The following is a 16,235-nucleotide window of genomic DNA, read 5'->3' on the forward strand; positions in this document are numbered from 1 at the left end:
GTAAGTACAGTTTCTGGTTGCCCTGCTTTACCACATGGTTGACATGTAGTTCCCACCCTAGGTCCTCCTGGAAGTGCACACCGAGTAGTTTTACTGCTTTTACCTCCTCCAGTGGTTCGCCGGCTATTGAGAACTGGGGACGTGGGACATGGACTTTGGAGAAAGACACATGCATAACTTTACACTTCTTAGGATGTAGTTTCATTTGTCGGTTGTTTGTCCATCCAGTCAGTTGGTCTAGGTCGGTTTGTAAGGTAGAGGCCGCGCCTATCATTCGGCTCTCCGCCAAGTTCATGTCATCAACAAACTTCCACCGCGACGCGATGGCATCTTGGCACGCACTGTTGATAATGGCGAGGAATATGAGAGGACCGAGCACCGTTCCCTGGGGAAGTCCACAAGTGGTCACCGTCCAGTCCGAGTAGGTCCCATTGTATCCAACTCTTTGTGCTCTTTGGGTGAGGAAACCGCAGAGCCAGTTTGCAAGTGACGGCCGTAACCCCATGTCCAGTAGGCTTGTTACCGCGAGATGATGGTCCACGCGGTCAAATGCCTTGGAGAAATCCGTTGTCACAAGGCTTGTGATCGTGCCTCTCCGATCAGCCGTCCTCGCTAGTTGATTTACAATGTCGACTAAACAGTGCGTCGTAGAGCGACCCGGGAGACAGCCGAACTGTTTGTGGTCTACGCATTGCTTGATGTCCTTGTAGAGCCACGACGCTTATAGGTCCTCATTTACATAATCTATATCCTCAGATGTTTTTCTCGTTCTCAAGTAGATGTCACAAGTGTTTCATAGTTCTATTATCGAACAAAGCAGATTTATAGAATTTCCTCATTAATTATTCCAGTTAGCTCCTGATTTGCATAATTCCCATCTGATTATGTCAAGCATCACTTCAAATACCTACATACCAAAAATCACGACAATACGTCAACCGGTTCTTGAGTTATCGTCCTTCAAATATTTTTCAACAAATGCTCCTGCAGTTCCAGAACAAGGCGCTAGGGGACCCAAACTCATGTCACTTCTTCCCTACCCCAAGAGCTATCTACCAACCAAAATTCGTGACCCTAGCATGTCCAGAACACGAGATATCAAAACCGGAAGTTCAGCTGCAGTACCTAGGAAAGCCACCAGGGGGCCCAAAATCTAATCATTTCTAGGTCTCATTAAGACCTACCTACCTACCAAGTTTCATTCCAATCCATCAACTGCTTCTCGAGTTATCTTGCTAAACCACACACACACATACATACCCACATACATACATACCCACAGACAAACGCTACTGAAAACATAACCTTCTTGGCGAAGGTAATGACGGAAGGAAGGAAGGAAGGAAGGACTGCTTTATTTCAGTGTCGTGCGCTTCATGCGCCCACATATACGATACCAATTGATAATACAAAGTAAGTAGTGTAAATACATGTATGTCACTGTAAACGGCAGTAAACATAACTATGATGTCCGTGTTGGTGTGTACACAGGTGGTAACGTTTCCCTATAGCCTTGCGGGGAAAGAAATCCCATGTAACGCCCGTGGTTTTGATACAGAGTTGGCGAAATAACTCTTATGCTAAGATAGGTTTGTCCTAGCAGCCTAGAAGGACTTACGTCTGCTTTGTCCAACGTAAGTCCCGAAGGGGACTTCGAGCTCGACGGTCTCAGAATGGCACTGCTGCCGTTGTTGTCTCCGGTTCGGTGGATGACTCTTCCATTGCCCACAAAAACGGCCCAGTGAGCGTAGCCGCAAGCCCTGCGAAACTGTAGCAGATCTCCCTCCTCACAAAGTAACAAGACGCCTGTATTGTGACGATTGACGTAATCACTCATCTGGGTCCTTGAGGAGGACACTTCGTCTTCCATTTCCATGTTACCCTACCGCCAACGTTCCCCCTTTCTGTTGTTCAAGTTTTAGTTCCTCTTTTTTGTAGAAGGGGCTTCCCAGTTTCTATGGCTGAGTCATCGCTGGGATTTTCAACTTGATTCAACTTCATTTGATTCACGTCAATTCTGCCGAGACTTATGTGTCTGTCTTTTCAGTTAGTGACGCCTTATGGCTGCTGTATAATGCATAATGTAGTTTCAGCCAAACGCTAGCTTTTAAAGTTAATATTCACTCTGAAGTATCAAATGTTGCCGTTGTAACTGATTTCCCCTACCCCATGTTTGTGTGTGCGTCATAGCGGTGCTTTCCAGACAATACCACTTTTACTAAGAACGGTAACATTTGATTTTCACGGTTTCCTTCCTTTATTTAACGAATTCCCTATATCATACAGAATACAATTCCAGCCAAATACAATATATGTTATCTTTATTATTACTTATCCTAAGTATCTTTATTATTTATTATTCCTTATCCTAACTTGTTACCCGTTATAACTGCCCCCTCCACTCTATGATTCATCCGGCAGGTAACGTTACCTGTCAGCTCTGTCAGCACGTAACATGAGCCTGGTCCTCTTTGTTCTCAGGTCAACATCTGCCTTTCACCCTGAATTTAACACCGTAACCTACAAATGGCACTTAGAACTATGGATATGGTGACCGAGTCATAGCATGTTGGTCATAGCGGTACTTTCCAGACGATGTCACTTTTACTCAGGTGACACTTTAGTTTGGTGTCTGTGTCCGTCCTTTAGTTAACCACGTTTTCGTCAACACTGTATCATAAAGAATTAAATTTCAGACAACAAATAGTGGGTGAAAACAATTCTTAAACTTTTTTTATTGAACTGCCAAGAGTACATGTACAACCACTATCAAGATATGAACCGGGTAAATTCAATGCGACCATCTTTAAGACATCTCTGTAGCCGATACAACAGTTTGGTCATTTCCAATTAAAGGAGACAATTGCTGCAATAAACATAAACCATAGGAGAAATTGGTGCATAAGCTATATAACAGATGTCGATCATATATGCAAAATTCAATTCACAGCACTTGTGTAACCATGATAAATAAATGATAGATACAGCACATATAAATAAAAGGAGCATTTATACAAAGCCTAGTCTGATTAAATCACTTTACGCGTGCGGCCCGCCCAACATCCAGCCAACAAAAGGAACAATAAATTTCCAGTGTAAAGAAGGGGCTCATTTTTTTTAAAACCGGTTGAAACCGCTAAATATAAGTCTGGTCTTAACCGGGTGCAAGAGGTGATGTTCTACGCCATGGTGGTTAATTCGTAAACCTCGGACCTTTCTTGCCAGGACGGCCTCCTTTGGTAATTGTTTTTGTCAGTGATCCTTTTTACTATCCAACCAATGCCAAATGGTATAATGAGAGGGAAAAAAACGCCGACGGACGCAGCAGCAGCTGTATTTGCCTGTAAAGGTAAACAACAATAATAACTGGAACGTCGATCATGGAAAATCTCTAGACTTGGGATATATCAGTGACAGAAGTTAAGCTAAACAAGTAACGTCACTAGTATACGCTACACAACGTTAACATAGTAATGCTACATCATCATCGGCCTATACCCATCTTGGATAGACAGTTTCTAAAACATTACAAAGTTACAAAATGAAATGGCAAAACACTTTTTAGAACAATCTTACGGGAGTCATGATGTTTTTCTGTACCTGCTTGCTGTATTCTTCCCCGTAGCGGCACCAGGTGGCGAAGTGCTCGCAGTTTTTCCACAGCACGTTGTAGCCAACCTCCCCAACGTTCTTGCGTGCTCTCTCCACGATCTCAGGGCCTGAAAGTGCGACTCTCGTCTTGTCCCGGTAGTTGTTGATTTTTGCGGGGGTGTCCCCGACAACATCCCAGAACGAATCTTCCCTTATCTGGAAACCAAGGCATTTTTGTTGGTGATGCACTTATTCCTCAACAAACAGGGAAATAATCATTCGGGCGATGATGTTTTTTTTTTATCACATTAACCTTGACAATAATTTTGGTACCGGAAAGTATGCGACAGTACGCACAAATGGTCATGTTTGCGTAATATATTGTGGATATTATTTTGCATATCGTTCTGTCGGAAATAAAATCCCATGTAGCCCACGATCTGATTGACCGAACAACGCTACTTTTAAGGTACATGTAGATTCGCTACAACGTTCAAGGTGTTACCTCTGCTTTGTCCAGTATAACTCCTGACGGAGACTTTGAGCTGAGCGAGCTCAGAATGCCACCTCTGTCGTTGTTGTTCCCCGTTCGGTGTACGACGTGGCCACCGCCCACATACACGGCCCAGTGGGCGAATCGACCCCTGGGAAACTGTAGCAGGTCCCCATTATTACACCTTGACAAGACACCTTCATTGTGACGGTAGATGGCTTCAAGACTCATCTTGTCATTTGACGACATTTCTCTTCGATTGCTTCAAACGTACGTTTATGACAAACCTGTTTTTCCTTCTGTTGCTGAAAGTTTGACTTCTGTTTTGTTGCAGCCATGGCAGAATGCGTCAGCATGTAACATGAGCCCGTTCTTTTGAATTTCCCCCCAGTCAATGTTACCTTTCACCTTCGACACGTCCCTTTCATTTAAAAGGTGGGGTTACGGGGAAGGGCTAATGGACTCACGTGACATGCTGACGCAAGAGTTGACCAGGTTCAAACAGGTGACAGCGATTGTCAGGGGTGCCAGAGTATACAGTGCAATTTTACGGAATACAGTGCAATGGTATTAGTATACAGAGCAATTTTACTAGTAAATTTTTAAAATTACACTGTATACTAGTAAAATTGCACTGTATACTAATACGATTGTACTGTATTCCATAAAATTGCACTGTATACTCTGGCACCCCTGATTTTAGGATTAACCAAACAAGCATGGTAGAAAATAATACAGATTGTAGGTACGGCCCGGTTTGATATATGATATATCCTACGATTGTAGTATACGTATGGTCACAAAGTAGCGGTTGTAAGATAGTCCTGCAATTCAAATGTCTTTGATCCTCAAAGTTTCATTGTTTTTTTTTGTCATAGCCTGCTTAAAAATTCCATGACATAAAAATCTACGACCTACGATGAATGTGACCTCGTCGTCAGTCTGTACACACAGTTTTTTTTACCAAGGGAAGAATGAGGCATAAAAGGCAATGCTTCTTTTGTTTCCTTCGTTTATTGCCCTCCTGTCCTTTATGACACTACAGACATTCAGGAAAACAGGAATGAAGCACAGATGATGCAACAAGTCTACTTGGAGGACTATCAGTACACAAGTCGCAACCTGTTTGGTGTATCGATGTTCATGAAAGTGCAAGTGAAAAGTAATTAGCATCTCTTTTCCATAAGCCGTATACATGTAGTGTTTTAGGTTTAGAAACACCTACAAACAAGCAAACTTTATAGCATAGACAAGAGAAGATAGTCCACAAGACATAGGGGTCATCTTCCGTACTCTCAGTATAACACATCCTTCTCTACTGATTAACTAATGCAGTACGGTAGCGTAGTGAAAGCCATAGCTTAATTTATACATAAGTCCGCCACCACAATCTTGTTCAACCTAGAGAAATCTATCCAATTATTTTACTCATACCACTCATACCAAACGGTTCATCCAGCTTTTCAAACAGTCAGGATGAGGCATAGAGGACCACCGTGTTTCTCACTTTCTCAGCAGGAATGAACCAGCTTATTTGGAGGACTTGCTGCTCTGGAACATCGGCAGGGCGAACAGCGCGCTGAGACTGAGGACGAGTAGTTTTACTGAGCCGGGTGCCCAGCCGGCGACGGTCAGACCAGTGCCCACCGACCCGGCCACGACTGCCTGTAGAGTAACAGTAAAAAAAGCGTCTTTAGATCCATGGAAATAGTTCTGCATGGTCAAGCGATGCATTAACGATACGAAACTAACACTAAACACATTTATCCGATGGAAGTTCATCTGTGTTGATACTAAGCAAAATACAATGTTGAACATCATTCCAACACAAAGAGTACACAGGGATCAAATTTCAGCGGCCACATCACAACAGTGGTCGTTCCCTTAAGTTGAAGTTAAGTTCAGTATTGTGCTATACTCAACCACATGTAATTGTTAAAAGAACTTAGGCCAGAATATTAGAAACCAGCGGGTGTTCATCTTGTGTGCAACTCGAAGAGGTACATGTACTTTCGTCCCCCAGCATTTATACATACCTTACGCCACTGTAACGTCATGTACCTTACCTGTTGGCTCTGTTCCTTGCCGTAGCGGCACCAGGTGGCGAAGTGCTCGCAGTTTTTCCACAGGACGTTGTAGCCCTCCTCCCCCAGTTTTGACCGCGCCCTCTCCACGATCTCAGACCCAGGCGGGACGGGGCCGTTCTGGTCTTTGTAGTTGTTGATCCTGACCAGGCTGTCTTTAGCGACGTCCCAGAAGCTGTCTTCCCTCACCTAAGAAATGTGAATATCTTTATGCCCATGACACACGCGGGCTATAGAAAATTCACACATTCCCAGTGACAAGCTGGTGTGTTACGCCGAAGGGCGGTTATACCGGCAACACATCAAACGTCGAAACTATGTGTGTGTGTGTGTGTGTGTGTGTGTGTGTGTGTGTGTGTGTGTGTGTGTGTGTGTGTGTGTGTGTGTGTGTGTGTGTGTGTGTGTGTGTGTGTGTGTGTGTGTGTGTGTGTGTGTGTGTGTGTGTGTGTACATGTATGTCTGTGTGTGTGTGTGTGTGTGTACATGTATGTCTGTGTGTGTGTGTGTGTACATGTATGTGTGTGTGTGTGTGTGTGTGTGTGTGTGTGTGTGTGTGTGTGTGTGTGTGTGTGTGTGTGTGTGTAGTATGTGTGTGTGTGTGTGTGTGTGTGTGTGTGTGTACATGTATGTCTGTGTGTGTGTGTGTGTGTGTGTGTACATGTATGTCTGTGTGTGTGTGTGTGTACATGTATGTCTGTGTGTGTGTGTATGTGTGTGTGTGTGTACAATATGTATGTCTGTGTGTGTGTGCGTGCGTGGGGGTGGCATGTACCTGCATGATACGACTAATGGACTAATGGTATGGTTACAAAGGTCGAAGGCCTTTTCGGTATCAGGAGCTTTGTCGGGCCGCAGAACTATATCAAGAATGACTTAGGTTTGTAATTATAGAATAGTTGGTTTGCAAACCAGTTTTCAAGACGATATGACCAGGCCCTGAAGCGCACGTCGTCTTACCTGTGCCTTGCCAGTCCGCACACCGGAGAAAGACAGGAGGCTCAGAGGATAGCTCAAGAAGCCGCTGCGGCCGTCGTCCGCGTCCCCTGCTCGGTGGATGACTTTCCCATGTCCATCATACACGCCCCAGTGAGAGAACGTGCCCCTGAAAAACTGTAGCATGTCTCCCTCCTCGCAACGGGACAAGACGCCTTCGTTGTTTCGGCGGGTGTCTTCAGCACTCATCCCCTTCGAGAACGACATTTTGTCTTTCTGTCGCTCTAAGTTTCGCTTCCCCTTTTTACTTGTTTTTCACTTCCGCTGAAGGGGATTTCCAGTTTCGAGTCGTCGAGGGGATTTTTTAGACGAAACTAACCTCCAAGCAGATCTTATGGTGGCTGCAAGACTGTATACTTTGGCAAGACAGTGTCAAATAGGCACGGCAGTATCTACTTGAAATTTCGCTGGCGAAAGAAAGATACAAGTACAAAAGAAAAAGCCCGAATGTCCCAACTGTCTTTGACCCAAATGTCAGTGTTATTTTCCCCCCTCCCTAGTGATTTTGTGTGAGACATAGCGGTACTTTCCAGACGGTACCACTTTTACTCAGAAGGTGAACACTTCAGTTTTGTGTCTCTCAGGGTTTCCGTCCATTAACGAAGTTTTTCATCACCACTGTGTCATACAGAATGCAACTCCAGTCATACGTCATTTAAGTTATCTTTACTTTATCTATCCTAACTTGTTACCCGTTATCACTGACCCCCGCCACCTTTGTGATTCGTCCCGCGGCACCTGTTGGACACGGGCCAGCTCTTACGCCACGCGTGTAACATGAGCTTTCAGTCCAACATTTACCTTTCACTTTTGGCCGACCGAACCTTTTCTTCACCTTAAAATCTAGTCAGTGTAACGCAAACTCTGCCGTCCGCGGCTTTAGTGGCCCCTCCCCGTAGAGGGAGACGGCTGGGCAACCGTAAAGTGATTTAATCAGGCTACTTGAAAGCGTTGAACGTCCTTTTGAACAATATAACAAACTGCTAGAGAATCTAGGCACAGTTTCGCTCCAACAGAATTGTCCGTTTTGTGTCTATCTGTTCTTTTTTTTATATTCCAACATTTCATGACTAGACATGGTGACAGCACACTTCCTCTTGATTCCGAGTCGAGCACGCTGCCGCTACGCCACACGCGACCCCACGACGTTCTTTATGACAAGGTGGTTTCATCAAAGCGATTTATATGCAGTAGATAATGTAATTTAATGTTTATCTTTAGCACAAGCTTAAGCTGTTGCCACCTCCAACTATCTGACTGGTTCAGTCTAAAATTGACGTGATCTTTTGGACAATGGTAATAAGTAGCTTATTAACAAAGTTGGACTCTTATGATCATACCATGGTTGGACATTGGTCAGCCCCTTCGTCACTCATGTCACCTGAGCCCGTTCATTCAAATTCGTCAACTTAAACCTTCCGATATGCCTATATCATCATAAAAAATCATAGACCGTCTTTTTTTTAAGAATCTTCCCGGAACAGAACTTGGTGCCAGGATGTTAGGAGCTGTAGCAAACATTGTCATATCTTTAAAAACAACCCTAGTAACATCTAATGATTTTCTAATGATTGCCTCTAGTGTGACTAAAGGCAGCTATGCTATAGAAGGCAACATAGTACTAGCAGTGTTACGCTACAATAAGAAGAAATACAAAAAAAAAAGAGAGAGACAGTTAAATTTGGCCAGATACATGTAGCTAGATTTTAATCTTTCATATCAATCTTTGTCGTAACACAGGCATCAGTGGAGTCTCCTTACGAACGTCTTCGCAGTCGTCTAGCAGCGCGCCGTCCTAACATGAAGCCATCTACCTAAATGGAAAAACAGGGGAGGGTAAACAAACAAACAAAAAACAAACGGCTAAGCATAAGCGACAGCACAACACGGCACTGAAGACAAAAGTTCATGACATGAAGTATACGATTTTTTTCCAGCCTGGTGCCAGAGCCAGAGGCGACAAGCCGACCCAGGCCCACTTTAGACTAGAAGGTGAAGGAAATACTCGTGTCTCTAAGTCACGGTCACTTAACTGCAATACATGGCAGCGTACCTGCTTGCTGGTTCCCTCCCCGTAGCGGCACCAGGTGGCGAAGTGCTCGCAGTTGTTCTTCAGCAGTTTGTATTCGAAATTCCCCAGCCGAGACCGCGCCCTCTCCACTATCTCTGGGCCTGAGAACGCGGTGTGGGTGTCGTCCTTGTAGTTGCAGATATCGGCTTTCCTGTTTCCGACAACTTTCCAGAATGATTCTTCTTTGACCTGGGTACACAGGAGCAACAGAGATGTTGAAAACACGCTAAATTAGTGATAGAAATACAACAGAATTATTCTGTGCAAGCCACGGTCCGTAATCTATGATCTAGGATTAGTAAACGGCCCAAACGCCACCGCGTAAGAGGAGCTATAACCTCGGGGTCAGTGGCAGCTTCGCCCGGGCAAAGTCCTGTAGGTGTAGCGTCTCCTGTGGCTGTTGCACGTTGCTTGCTGACTGTATTACTAAGTCCTTTACCTGTTCTTGTTAGGCGGAATGTGAGCCGATGTCATTTCGGGCCCGGCCCGACTTCCGGGTCCGCCGGCGTCTGTAGCGGTGCCGCGGTACTTTCTCGGGCGTCGAGTAAAATATCTCAAGATCGGTTCAACGGATTCCTATGTCATTTCTGTCAACATTTAACAACAAAATTCCCTTTATTTTGACGTGTACTTTGTTAATATTGGTGAAAGGATCGCTGAGATATCGCCTTCTAAAGTTGTGAGACAGCTTGTTTACTTGAGTTTCGCCGGGGCTAGGTCACTTCTGGGGCGCGGCAATCTTCACAGGTAGGCATGGAGGAGAGGGAAGAGGGGGGCAGCCGGGTCAGGGAGAAAACTCGCCAAGTGGGCACACTCCCGCCGAACAGACTCCAGTATTCACCCAAGAACAGACAAAGAAGTGACGGTTCACAATCCAAAGATCTTCCTCTCACGCTGGGATTAAGTTCCAGGCAGAGAGAGACTCTGAAAACAGCCCTATGTTGAGGAGCTGCTTTAGGCCAACGCCGCCATGTTGGGCGCCATATTGCTTCTTACTTTACTACGGCTCACAACCTGTCTTTCCAGCCGGTCTATGAAAGCAACACCGTAAAGATTCTCCCATCGTGCGGTACTGGGCCTGGGCGGGCGGCGGTACTCTAAGCACCGTAGGCCATAACTTCTCACCTGTACGTTGATAGGGACGCAGCCGCGCCGCTCCACTGTGACGTGAATGACGTTTCCATCTCCCGCGTACACAACGAAATGAAAGTAGCATTTCCTGGGAAATCTTAACAGGTCCCCTGGTTTGCATCTGGATAATACGTTTTTGTTGTATTTATACCCCGCCTCAGCGGCGCTGTAGTCTTTTAAATTGTTCTCTGTTTGCTTTCTTGAGTGCTGCACCATGCACACTGAAAAAGGTCGCGAACGCGTTTTATACCCCACCGAAGCTTAGCCCCGCCTCTGTGCTCTGATTGGTCGGTCTATCATCTATGTGGTTACGTCATCGCTATTTTCAGGGATTACGCAACTTAAAAAAATGTCTACCTGTAGAACGTTGCCCTTTGCTACCATTGCTTTTAGGTACCGCCATCTTTGAACAAAGGTCAGTATATTCGACAGGCCTCCTGTTTGAGTGATCATTGATTACGTTTTGCCACTTCCACTGAAGCAAATCACCCTTTCTTCCTCCATACACGACCTCTTAGGAGGAAATTCCACGCTGTGCCCCTAAAATTTGACCACTCACTTAAATAGCATCATTTTTTTTCATCTAGACCACAACACACCAATTGTAAACAAAATGTAAACGGTACAAAACAAAAAGTCAACTGTCTGTGGTAATTAGGTGTTTATTCTATTTCCCAAATATTTCTATATACAGATGACCCACAAAGTTGTCGCTCAAAACCAGAACAATAAAATACTTTTAGATATAAGTGGTCCAATTATAATATGCAAGACATATATAACAGATAATGTTACATGTAACATACGTATGCATGAAGATACAACATATAAGTGAAGATACTGGCCAAATTGTTTGGAATTATTCATCTCCCTATAAAATATGTTATAAGAAGGTATTATTATTATTAACATAACTTCATAAATGTATAATGTCTATAATGAATCACATAATGAGTTTGCACTTGCTTTTAACATACCAACATGTCAGACGCTGAATTGTAGAAAGTCAGAAGCTGTATGTGATTGCAAACAGACCTCTAGAGCACAGCTCTTTGTGTATACAGTACAGGCACAATTGAAATGGAATGTTATAGATTATGTTATGTAGTTGGGCCGGTTTCCACATGTGTTGTCACCATGGGGTGACTCATAGGCGTGTCTCATGAGAAGTGGAAAGTTATGGAATGTCCCTAAGATCTAGAGTTATTGTTTCATTAACCTCCAAGCAGATTCTGTGTGGCAAGGGGCAGCCAATTGCAATGGATACAGGGTAGTTTCCACCAGACTCCTTTTGCAGGCTGATAAATAAGTAGAAATTGGCCTAAAAGGGAATATCATGGGCAGAGGAGATGGCCGCCATACAATCTCCAGCTTGTCTTTTTAGGTCAACTTCTACTATTTATCAGCCTGCAAAAGGAGTCTGGTGGAGACTAGATACAGGAGGTCAATGGATACAAGAGTCACCTAACACCACAGAATTTGCTTGGTGATTAGGAGTTGCCATCCTTTTCTTTATCGCCGTGAAGTTTGTTTCTTCTGGGTTCTTCTGGGTTCCTTCTGGGTGTCGCCGAGCATCCAGCCTGCCAGTAGGGCTGTTCCCGCCGCAAAGGCCGTGCCGACACCCACGTACCACAGGGCGTCATTCACCTGCGGAGAATACATAGGACATAGAGTCAACAAACAAACAAAGAAACAAACTTTGTGGTGGCAAGGTGGTCTTGTGGTTAGGGAGGGTTGTTGACTCAGAATCTGAAGGGTCTAAGACTTGGGGTCTGAATTACTGGAAGGCTGCACTGTTGTGTCCTTGGGAAATGCATTTTAAACCTATGATCTCAATTGACTCAGGTGAAAATGAGTACGTAGTTTCGGTTAGGGACGTCACTCGGATAGGACGTTAAATGGAGGTCTCGTGTTTGGGGAGAGCCACACCCTACGCACGTTAAAGAACCTACCACAGTTATCGACAAGAGCAGGGGACCTTCCTGGTGTGAGTGGCTCAAACCTTACAGTCTGGTCTTACACGCAGCTTGTACTTACATATACAAACGTCTACATGCTGTTTACCCGTTATTCATGTACAAAACAAACAAACAAATAAACAAACAAACAAACAAACAAACAAACCTGTTGGCTCTGTTCCGTCCCGTAGCGACACCAGGTGGCGAAGTGCTCGCAGTTTTTAAACAGCACGTTATAACCCTCCTCTCCCAGCCGGGACCGAGCCCTCGCCACGATCTCCCGTCCCGAAGGCACCGCCCTGTCCCCGTCCTGGTAGTTGTTCTTCTTCACCATGCTGTCGCCAACAACGTCCCAGAACAGGTCTTCCATGATCTAAAAGGGCAAGGAGTACATTTCAAGTTTTTTATAGCACTCAAAGTGACTTTATAAATTGTGTATTTTGCTAAAGGGGAAGCTGTGGAAATGGGGGCCTCATTAAACTGTAGCCTAGCCAGGGTGCCAGACTGTTTCCAAGGTCTACACAGACCAGTTTATCGGTCCCAGGCCCAACATGCCAGGAAGAAAACTTTACCAAAGCCCCCAACACCACCCCCCACCCCTTAAGTTAGACCGGCACGTTGGGTAACTCTAAGCATAGCGCGCTATGGGTCTGGCCTCCAGACTACCATGACTACTGATATCCTCTAAATAGATTAACGAACAGGCAAACAGAAGAAAAATGGAAGAATTGATGATTTTACAGGTTGCTACTCGTAGCATTCTTTCAACCCAGTGACAGCAAAACAACATTGCGGCCGATGAGTAAACAAGCCGGGCAAACCCGAGTGACGTCATTTCTAATTTTGGCATATGGGGGTGGGGGGCCTTAGTAACTGAAAAAAAGCTTATGTGGCAAAACATCTCACTGTACTGACAACTCACCCTCAAACGAGAAAAGAAAAAAAAAGACATAGAAACGTACATATAACACGAAAATACGAGAAGTTAAGAGTTGTTGACTTACCGTATCATAGGTTACATCATGCCATATTGATTTTGAAAGTTTGAGAGTTCTCGGTACAGGTAGTAGTACAGGTGACATCTTCTCACCTGAGCCTTTTCGAACATCTTCCCTGAGATAGAAGCCCCCTTGGCCGGGTTGCCGAGTCCGTCACTGATGCCGTCATTTTCTCCAGACAGATGTATAACCCTCATGTCCCCTATATACACGGCCCAGTGAGAGTAGGCCTGCGACCTATGAAAAAAGTGCTAGTGTCACGGAAATGAAAGGTAACCTACAGTGGGTGTCACCGGAAGACGGAAGAAAAATGTCCAGACTATGCATTATGTACAAAATGACTAATAAACTGGTGGACGTACCAATCACTAAGTACCTAATACCAGCCCAGAAGAGAACAAGAAATAGCCATGCCTTTAATGTACCAGAGTTATCAGGATTGAGGCGTTCAAGAATTCATTCTTTCAGAACTATCGCAGAGTGGAACTCACTGTCACCAAGTGCAGTAGGGACATTGTCATTAGATAGTTTTCAACAATGTCTAGAGTTAGATGTTCAAGGACTAGGTGTAACATTGTAGAAAGCTGCCGCCGCGCCGCGTGCCTGCGAAGCTGGTGTTACGCCGAAAGGCGGTTATACCGGCTCTACAGATACAGATACAGACCTGGGGAACTCTAACAGGTCTCCCGCCTCGCAATCCGCTAGGACGGTTTCGTTGTGCCGGCGTACTTCCTCAGAACTCACGCCGTAACGGAACTGAGACACCGATGCGGACATTTTCGTTGTTCACGCGGCTTCAAATTCAGGAAAATCAGAAGTTAGTTCTGGATAGAACGGGTTTCAACGGCTGGTTTCGGTTCCTGTTAGTTGACTTCCGGGTTTGATGTCATAGTAGTAGACGAAACCAACCGGTGGGGATATACATGTACATCGTTTATGTGCAATTTTTAACGTATCTAAACCTTAATATATTCCAAAAACAAACGCATACTAACAAATAGCTGATGACATGTGTAATTTACTAGCTATTGTGTTATGTTTCTAGAGTTTAAAAGCATTGACAGCCAGTTTCGTACCCCCCTCTATTCCAATGGTTTATCCTACACGTACCACCCTACCATTGGTCCAATCTTATCTTACCTGTATGTCGTCTTACCCGGGAAATCTTAAACTACCATTATATTTTCAAAACAGTTACTAGAATTTATCTAGTTTTATTGTTTTCTTGTGTATCTCATTACTTGGATGTCTAACCTTTATCAACGTAAGGATCGCATGTTTCATAGCAATGGATTGTATGAATACTTCGCGCTGGTCCAAGCGAGGATCGTATGTTTCTTTAGTAATAGATCGTATGCATTTCGTGTCGTTGGTATATTTCTTAGCGATGGAGCCTTATGTATTCGTAAAAAAACATGACTTTTGATTTTTTTTTTCATTGTTTGAAACGGATAAGAAGCAGAAGAAAAAGAAGAAGGCCCAACCATTGCGCCTTCTGTAGAGGTCTTCTATGACAGAACAAAATGAATAGTGACATAGAACGACATCATCGTACAGCTGACATAAAATTACACGACATACATACAATTATCTTATGTGCTTCACGTTTTAGAGTCTCTCATGTGCCTTAGTACATGTGTAGTCCTCGCTTGAAATCCCAGTATGATGACGAATTGGCGGCACCCAACAACTGCCGCACACCTATGCGATACCCGATGACCCTGGGACGGAACTGGTTCTACCAGACTGATTATCATTGTTCTGGGACAGCCACGAGTAACGGGGGAGGGCGTCCGAGTGGTAGGGCTCTACTACAGACCACTTTGTCTACAGTTTTGCCGTTTTAAACTCGTCATTTTGAGGCCCCGTGTCCTCTATATAAGGCTGTACACTGACTGCATGTATAGCAGGTCCAACAAAGACGCTACAACTGTATCGACGTCGACTGTGTAACAATTTGTGGTGAGTGTTGCCATTCCTTCTCTCTGCCTATCTTAAGTTAATTCTACTGTGTACGTATCCTGTTACATGTTGTCGTCTTTGCATGCTATTTTGTGAGCTATACATTCTATTTTGACTTGAAGATGCGTTTTCCTATGTTTCATTGTAGAATTGCTGAATTTATGAATGGAATGAGTTGGTCTTAGTTTGAATTTATGAATGGGGAGGGGGTAGTGGGTATGTTAGTTGTAGCATGACGCCGTATTCAGAGTTGGGGCGGACCACAACCCTTAACGCTGAGTATAACGTTACAACAACAGGCTGTATAGTCTTCATTAGCCTCCGTAGCAGGCTTATAGAACTGGGGGTTTGCTGGTCTTCGGCTGTTTTTTGATTAAAAGGGGGGTAACTTCAACCAGGCTGGCTATGTTGTCTATATGCAATCAGAAAATAGCTCATAAAAGCTCCCAAAGACCATGAAGCCCCCCCCCCCCCCAAAAAAAAAACAGCATTTGAGTAAGTAAATGTTCTTGGGAAGGCTTTTCTTGTGTAAGCCAACAGGTAAGGGATGTCATGCACAAACAAACACAGCGAGAAAGCGGCGTGCGCCATGTGTAGCCAACCGTGATCTTTACAAAGGACCGTCTGGTATGATTATGTGATTACAAACATGGCGGGCGTGTTAGAGGTGTTCAGTCTATTGTGATCATGTCTTATGAGAACATAACATGCACAAAAAAAGCATATTTTAACCGACCACGAATGCAGAAAATTTCATGAAGACTTTGCCTCCATAGCATGCCAAAAACTGTTTTTTTGGGGGGTGGGGGTCTTCATGGTCTTTGCGAGCTTTTATGAGCTTTTTACTGATTGCATATAGACAACATAGCCGGCCTGGTTGAATTACCCCCGTTTTAATCAGAAAACAGCCGAAGACCACCAAACCCCCAGTTCTATAAGCCTGCTACGGAGGCT

The 16,235-nt window shown here is 44.4% G+C and overlaps 4 protein-coding genes across 4 annotated transcripts; all 4 read right to left on the bottom strand.

Annotated features, from left to right (window-relative positions):
* Positions 1 to 3,096: 3,096 nt before the first annotated feature.
* Positions 3,097 to 4,414, bottom strand: LOC109483562 (phospholipid-metabolizing enzyme A-C1-like). The gene is made up of 3 exons (XM_019786601.1): positions 4,097 to 4,414; positions 3,601 to 3,807; positions 3,097 to 3,341 (listed from the first exon to the last, which is right to left on the bottom strand). The coding sequence occupies exons 1-3, from the start codon at positions 4,331 to 4,333 to the stop codon at positions 3,180 to 3,182; spliced, it is 606 nt and encodes a 201-aa protein (XP_019642160.1). The 5' UTR covers positions 4,334 to 4,414; the 3' UTR covers positions 3,097 to 3,179.
* Positions 4,415 to 5,614: 1,200 nt separating this feature from the next.
* LOC109483502 (retinoic acid receptor responder protein 3-like) lies at positions 5,615 to 7,381 on the bottom strand. Its single transcript, XM_019786530.1, has 3 exons — positions 7,126 to 7,381; positions 6,151 to 6,357; positions 5,615 to 5,749 (listed from the first exon to the last, which is right to left on the bottom strand). The coding sequence occupies exons 1-3, from the start codon at positions 7,366 to 7,368 to the stop codon at positions 5,615 to 5,617; spliced, it is 585 nt and encodes a 194-aa protein (XP_019642089.1). The 5' UTR covers positions 7,369 to 7,381.
* Positions 7,382 to 8,841: 1,460 nt separating this feature from the next.
* On the bottom strand, positions 8,842 to 10,604 carry LOC109483564 (phospholipid-metabolizing enzyme A-C1-like). Its single transcript, XM_019786603.1, has 3 exons — positions 10,358 to 10,604; positions 9,215 to 9,421; positions 8,842 to 8,975 (listed from the first exon to the last, which is right to left on the bottom strand). The coding sequence occupies exons 1-3, from the start codon at positions 10,577 to 10,579 to the stop codon at positions 8,919 to 8,921; spliced, it is 486 nt and encodes a 161-aa protein (XP_019642162.1). The 5' UTR covers positions 10,580 to 10,604; the 3' UTR covers positions 8,842 to 8,918.
* Positions 10,605 to 11,016: 412 nt separating this feature from the next.
* LOC109483565 (HRAS-like suppressor 2) lies at positions 11,017 to 14,156 on the bottom strand. The gene is made up of 4 exons (XM_019786604.1): positions 13,984 to 14,156; positions 13,412 to 13,556; positions 12,488 to 12,694; positions 11,017 to 12,010 (listed from the first exon to the last, which is right to left on the bottom strand). The coding sequence occupies exons 1-4, from the start codon at positions 14,094 to 14,096 to the stop codon at positions 11,876 to 11,878; spliced, it is 600 nt and encodes a 199-aa protein (XP_019642163.1). The 5' UTR covers positions 14,097 to 14,156; the 3' UTR covers positions 11,017 to 11,875.
* Between the last annotated feature and the right edge of the window lie 2,079 nt (positions 14,157 to 16,235).

The sequence above is a fragment of the Branchiostoma belcheri genome, unplaced genomic scaffold (genome assembly GCF_001625305.1).
Source record: "Branchiostoma belcheri isolate BF01 breed outbred unplaced genomic scaffold, Haploidv18h27 scaffold65, whole genome shotgun sequence".
Lineage (NCBI taxonomy): Eukaryota > Metazoa > Chordata > Leptocardii > Amphioxiformes > Branchiostomatidae > Branchiostoma > Branchiostoma belcheri.

Coding starts and splice junctions, on each gene's coding strand:
- LOC109483562 (XM_019786601.1), bottom strand. CDS start 4,333: ATGTCGTCAAATGACAAGATGAGTCTTGAAGCCATCTACCGTCACAAT. Junction 3,808..4,096: donor TTATACTGGACAAAGCAGAG/GTAACACCTTGA, acceptor CTTGGTTTCCAG/ATAAGGGAAGATTCGTTCTG. Junction 3,342..3,600: donor GGGAAGAATACAGCAAGCAG/GTACAGAAAAAC, acceptor TTACCTTTACAG/GCAAATACAGCTGCTGCTGC.
- LOC109483502 (XM_019786530.1), bottom strand. CDS start 7,368: ATGTCGTTCTCGAAGGGGATGAGTGCTGAAGACACCCGCCGAAACAAC. Junction 6,358..7,125: donor TGCGGACTGGCAAGGCACAG/GTAAGACGACGT, acceptor CACATTTCTTAG/GTGAGGGAAGACAGCTTCTG. Junction 5,750..6,150: donor GCAAGGAACAGAGCCAACAG/GTAAGGTACATG, acceptor GTTACTCTACAG/GCAGTCGTGGCCGGGTCGGT.
- LOC109483564 (XM_019786603.1), bottom strand. CDS start 10,579: ATGGTGCAGCACTCAAGAAAGCAAACAGAGAACAATTTAAAAGACTAC. Junction 9,422..10,357: donor GCGTCCCTATCAACGTACAG/GTGAGAAGTTAT, acceptor CTGTGTACCCAG/GTCAAAGAAGAATCATTCTG. Junction 8,976..9,214: donor GGGAGGGAACCAGCAAGCAG/GTACGCTGCCAT, acceptor TTTTCCATTTAG/GTAGATGGCTTCATGTTAGG.
- LOC109483565 (XM_019786604.1), bottom strand. CDS start 14,096: ATGTCCGCATCGGTGTCTCAGTTCCGTTACGGCGTGAGTTCTGAGGAA. Junction 13,557..13,983: donor GACCTGTTAGAGTTCCCCAG/GTCTGTATCTGT, acceptor CTTTTTTCATAG/GTCGCAGGCCTACTCTCACT. Junction 12,011..12,487: donor GGACGGAACAGAGCCAACAG/GTTTGTTTGTTT, acceptor TATTCTCCGCAG/GTGAATGACGCCCTGTGGTA.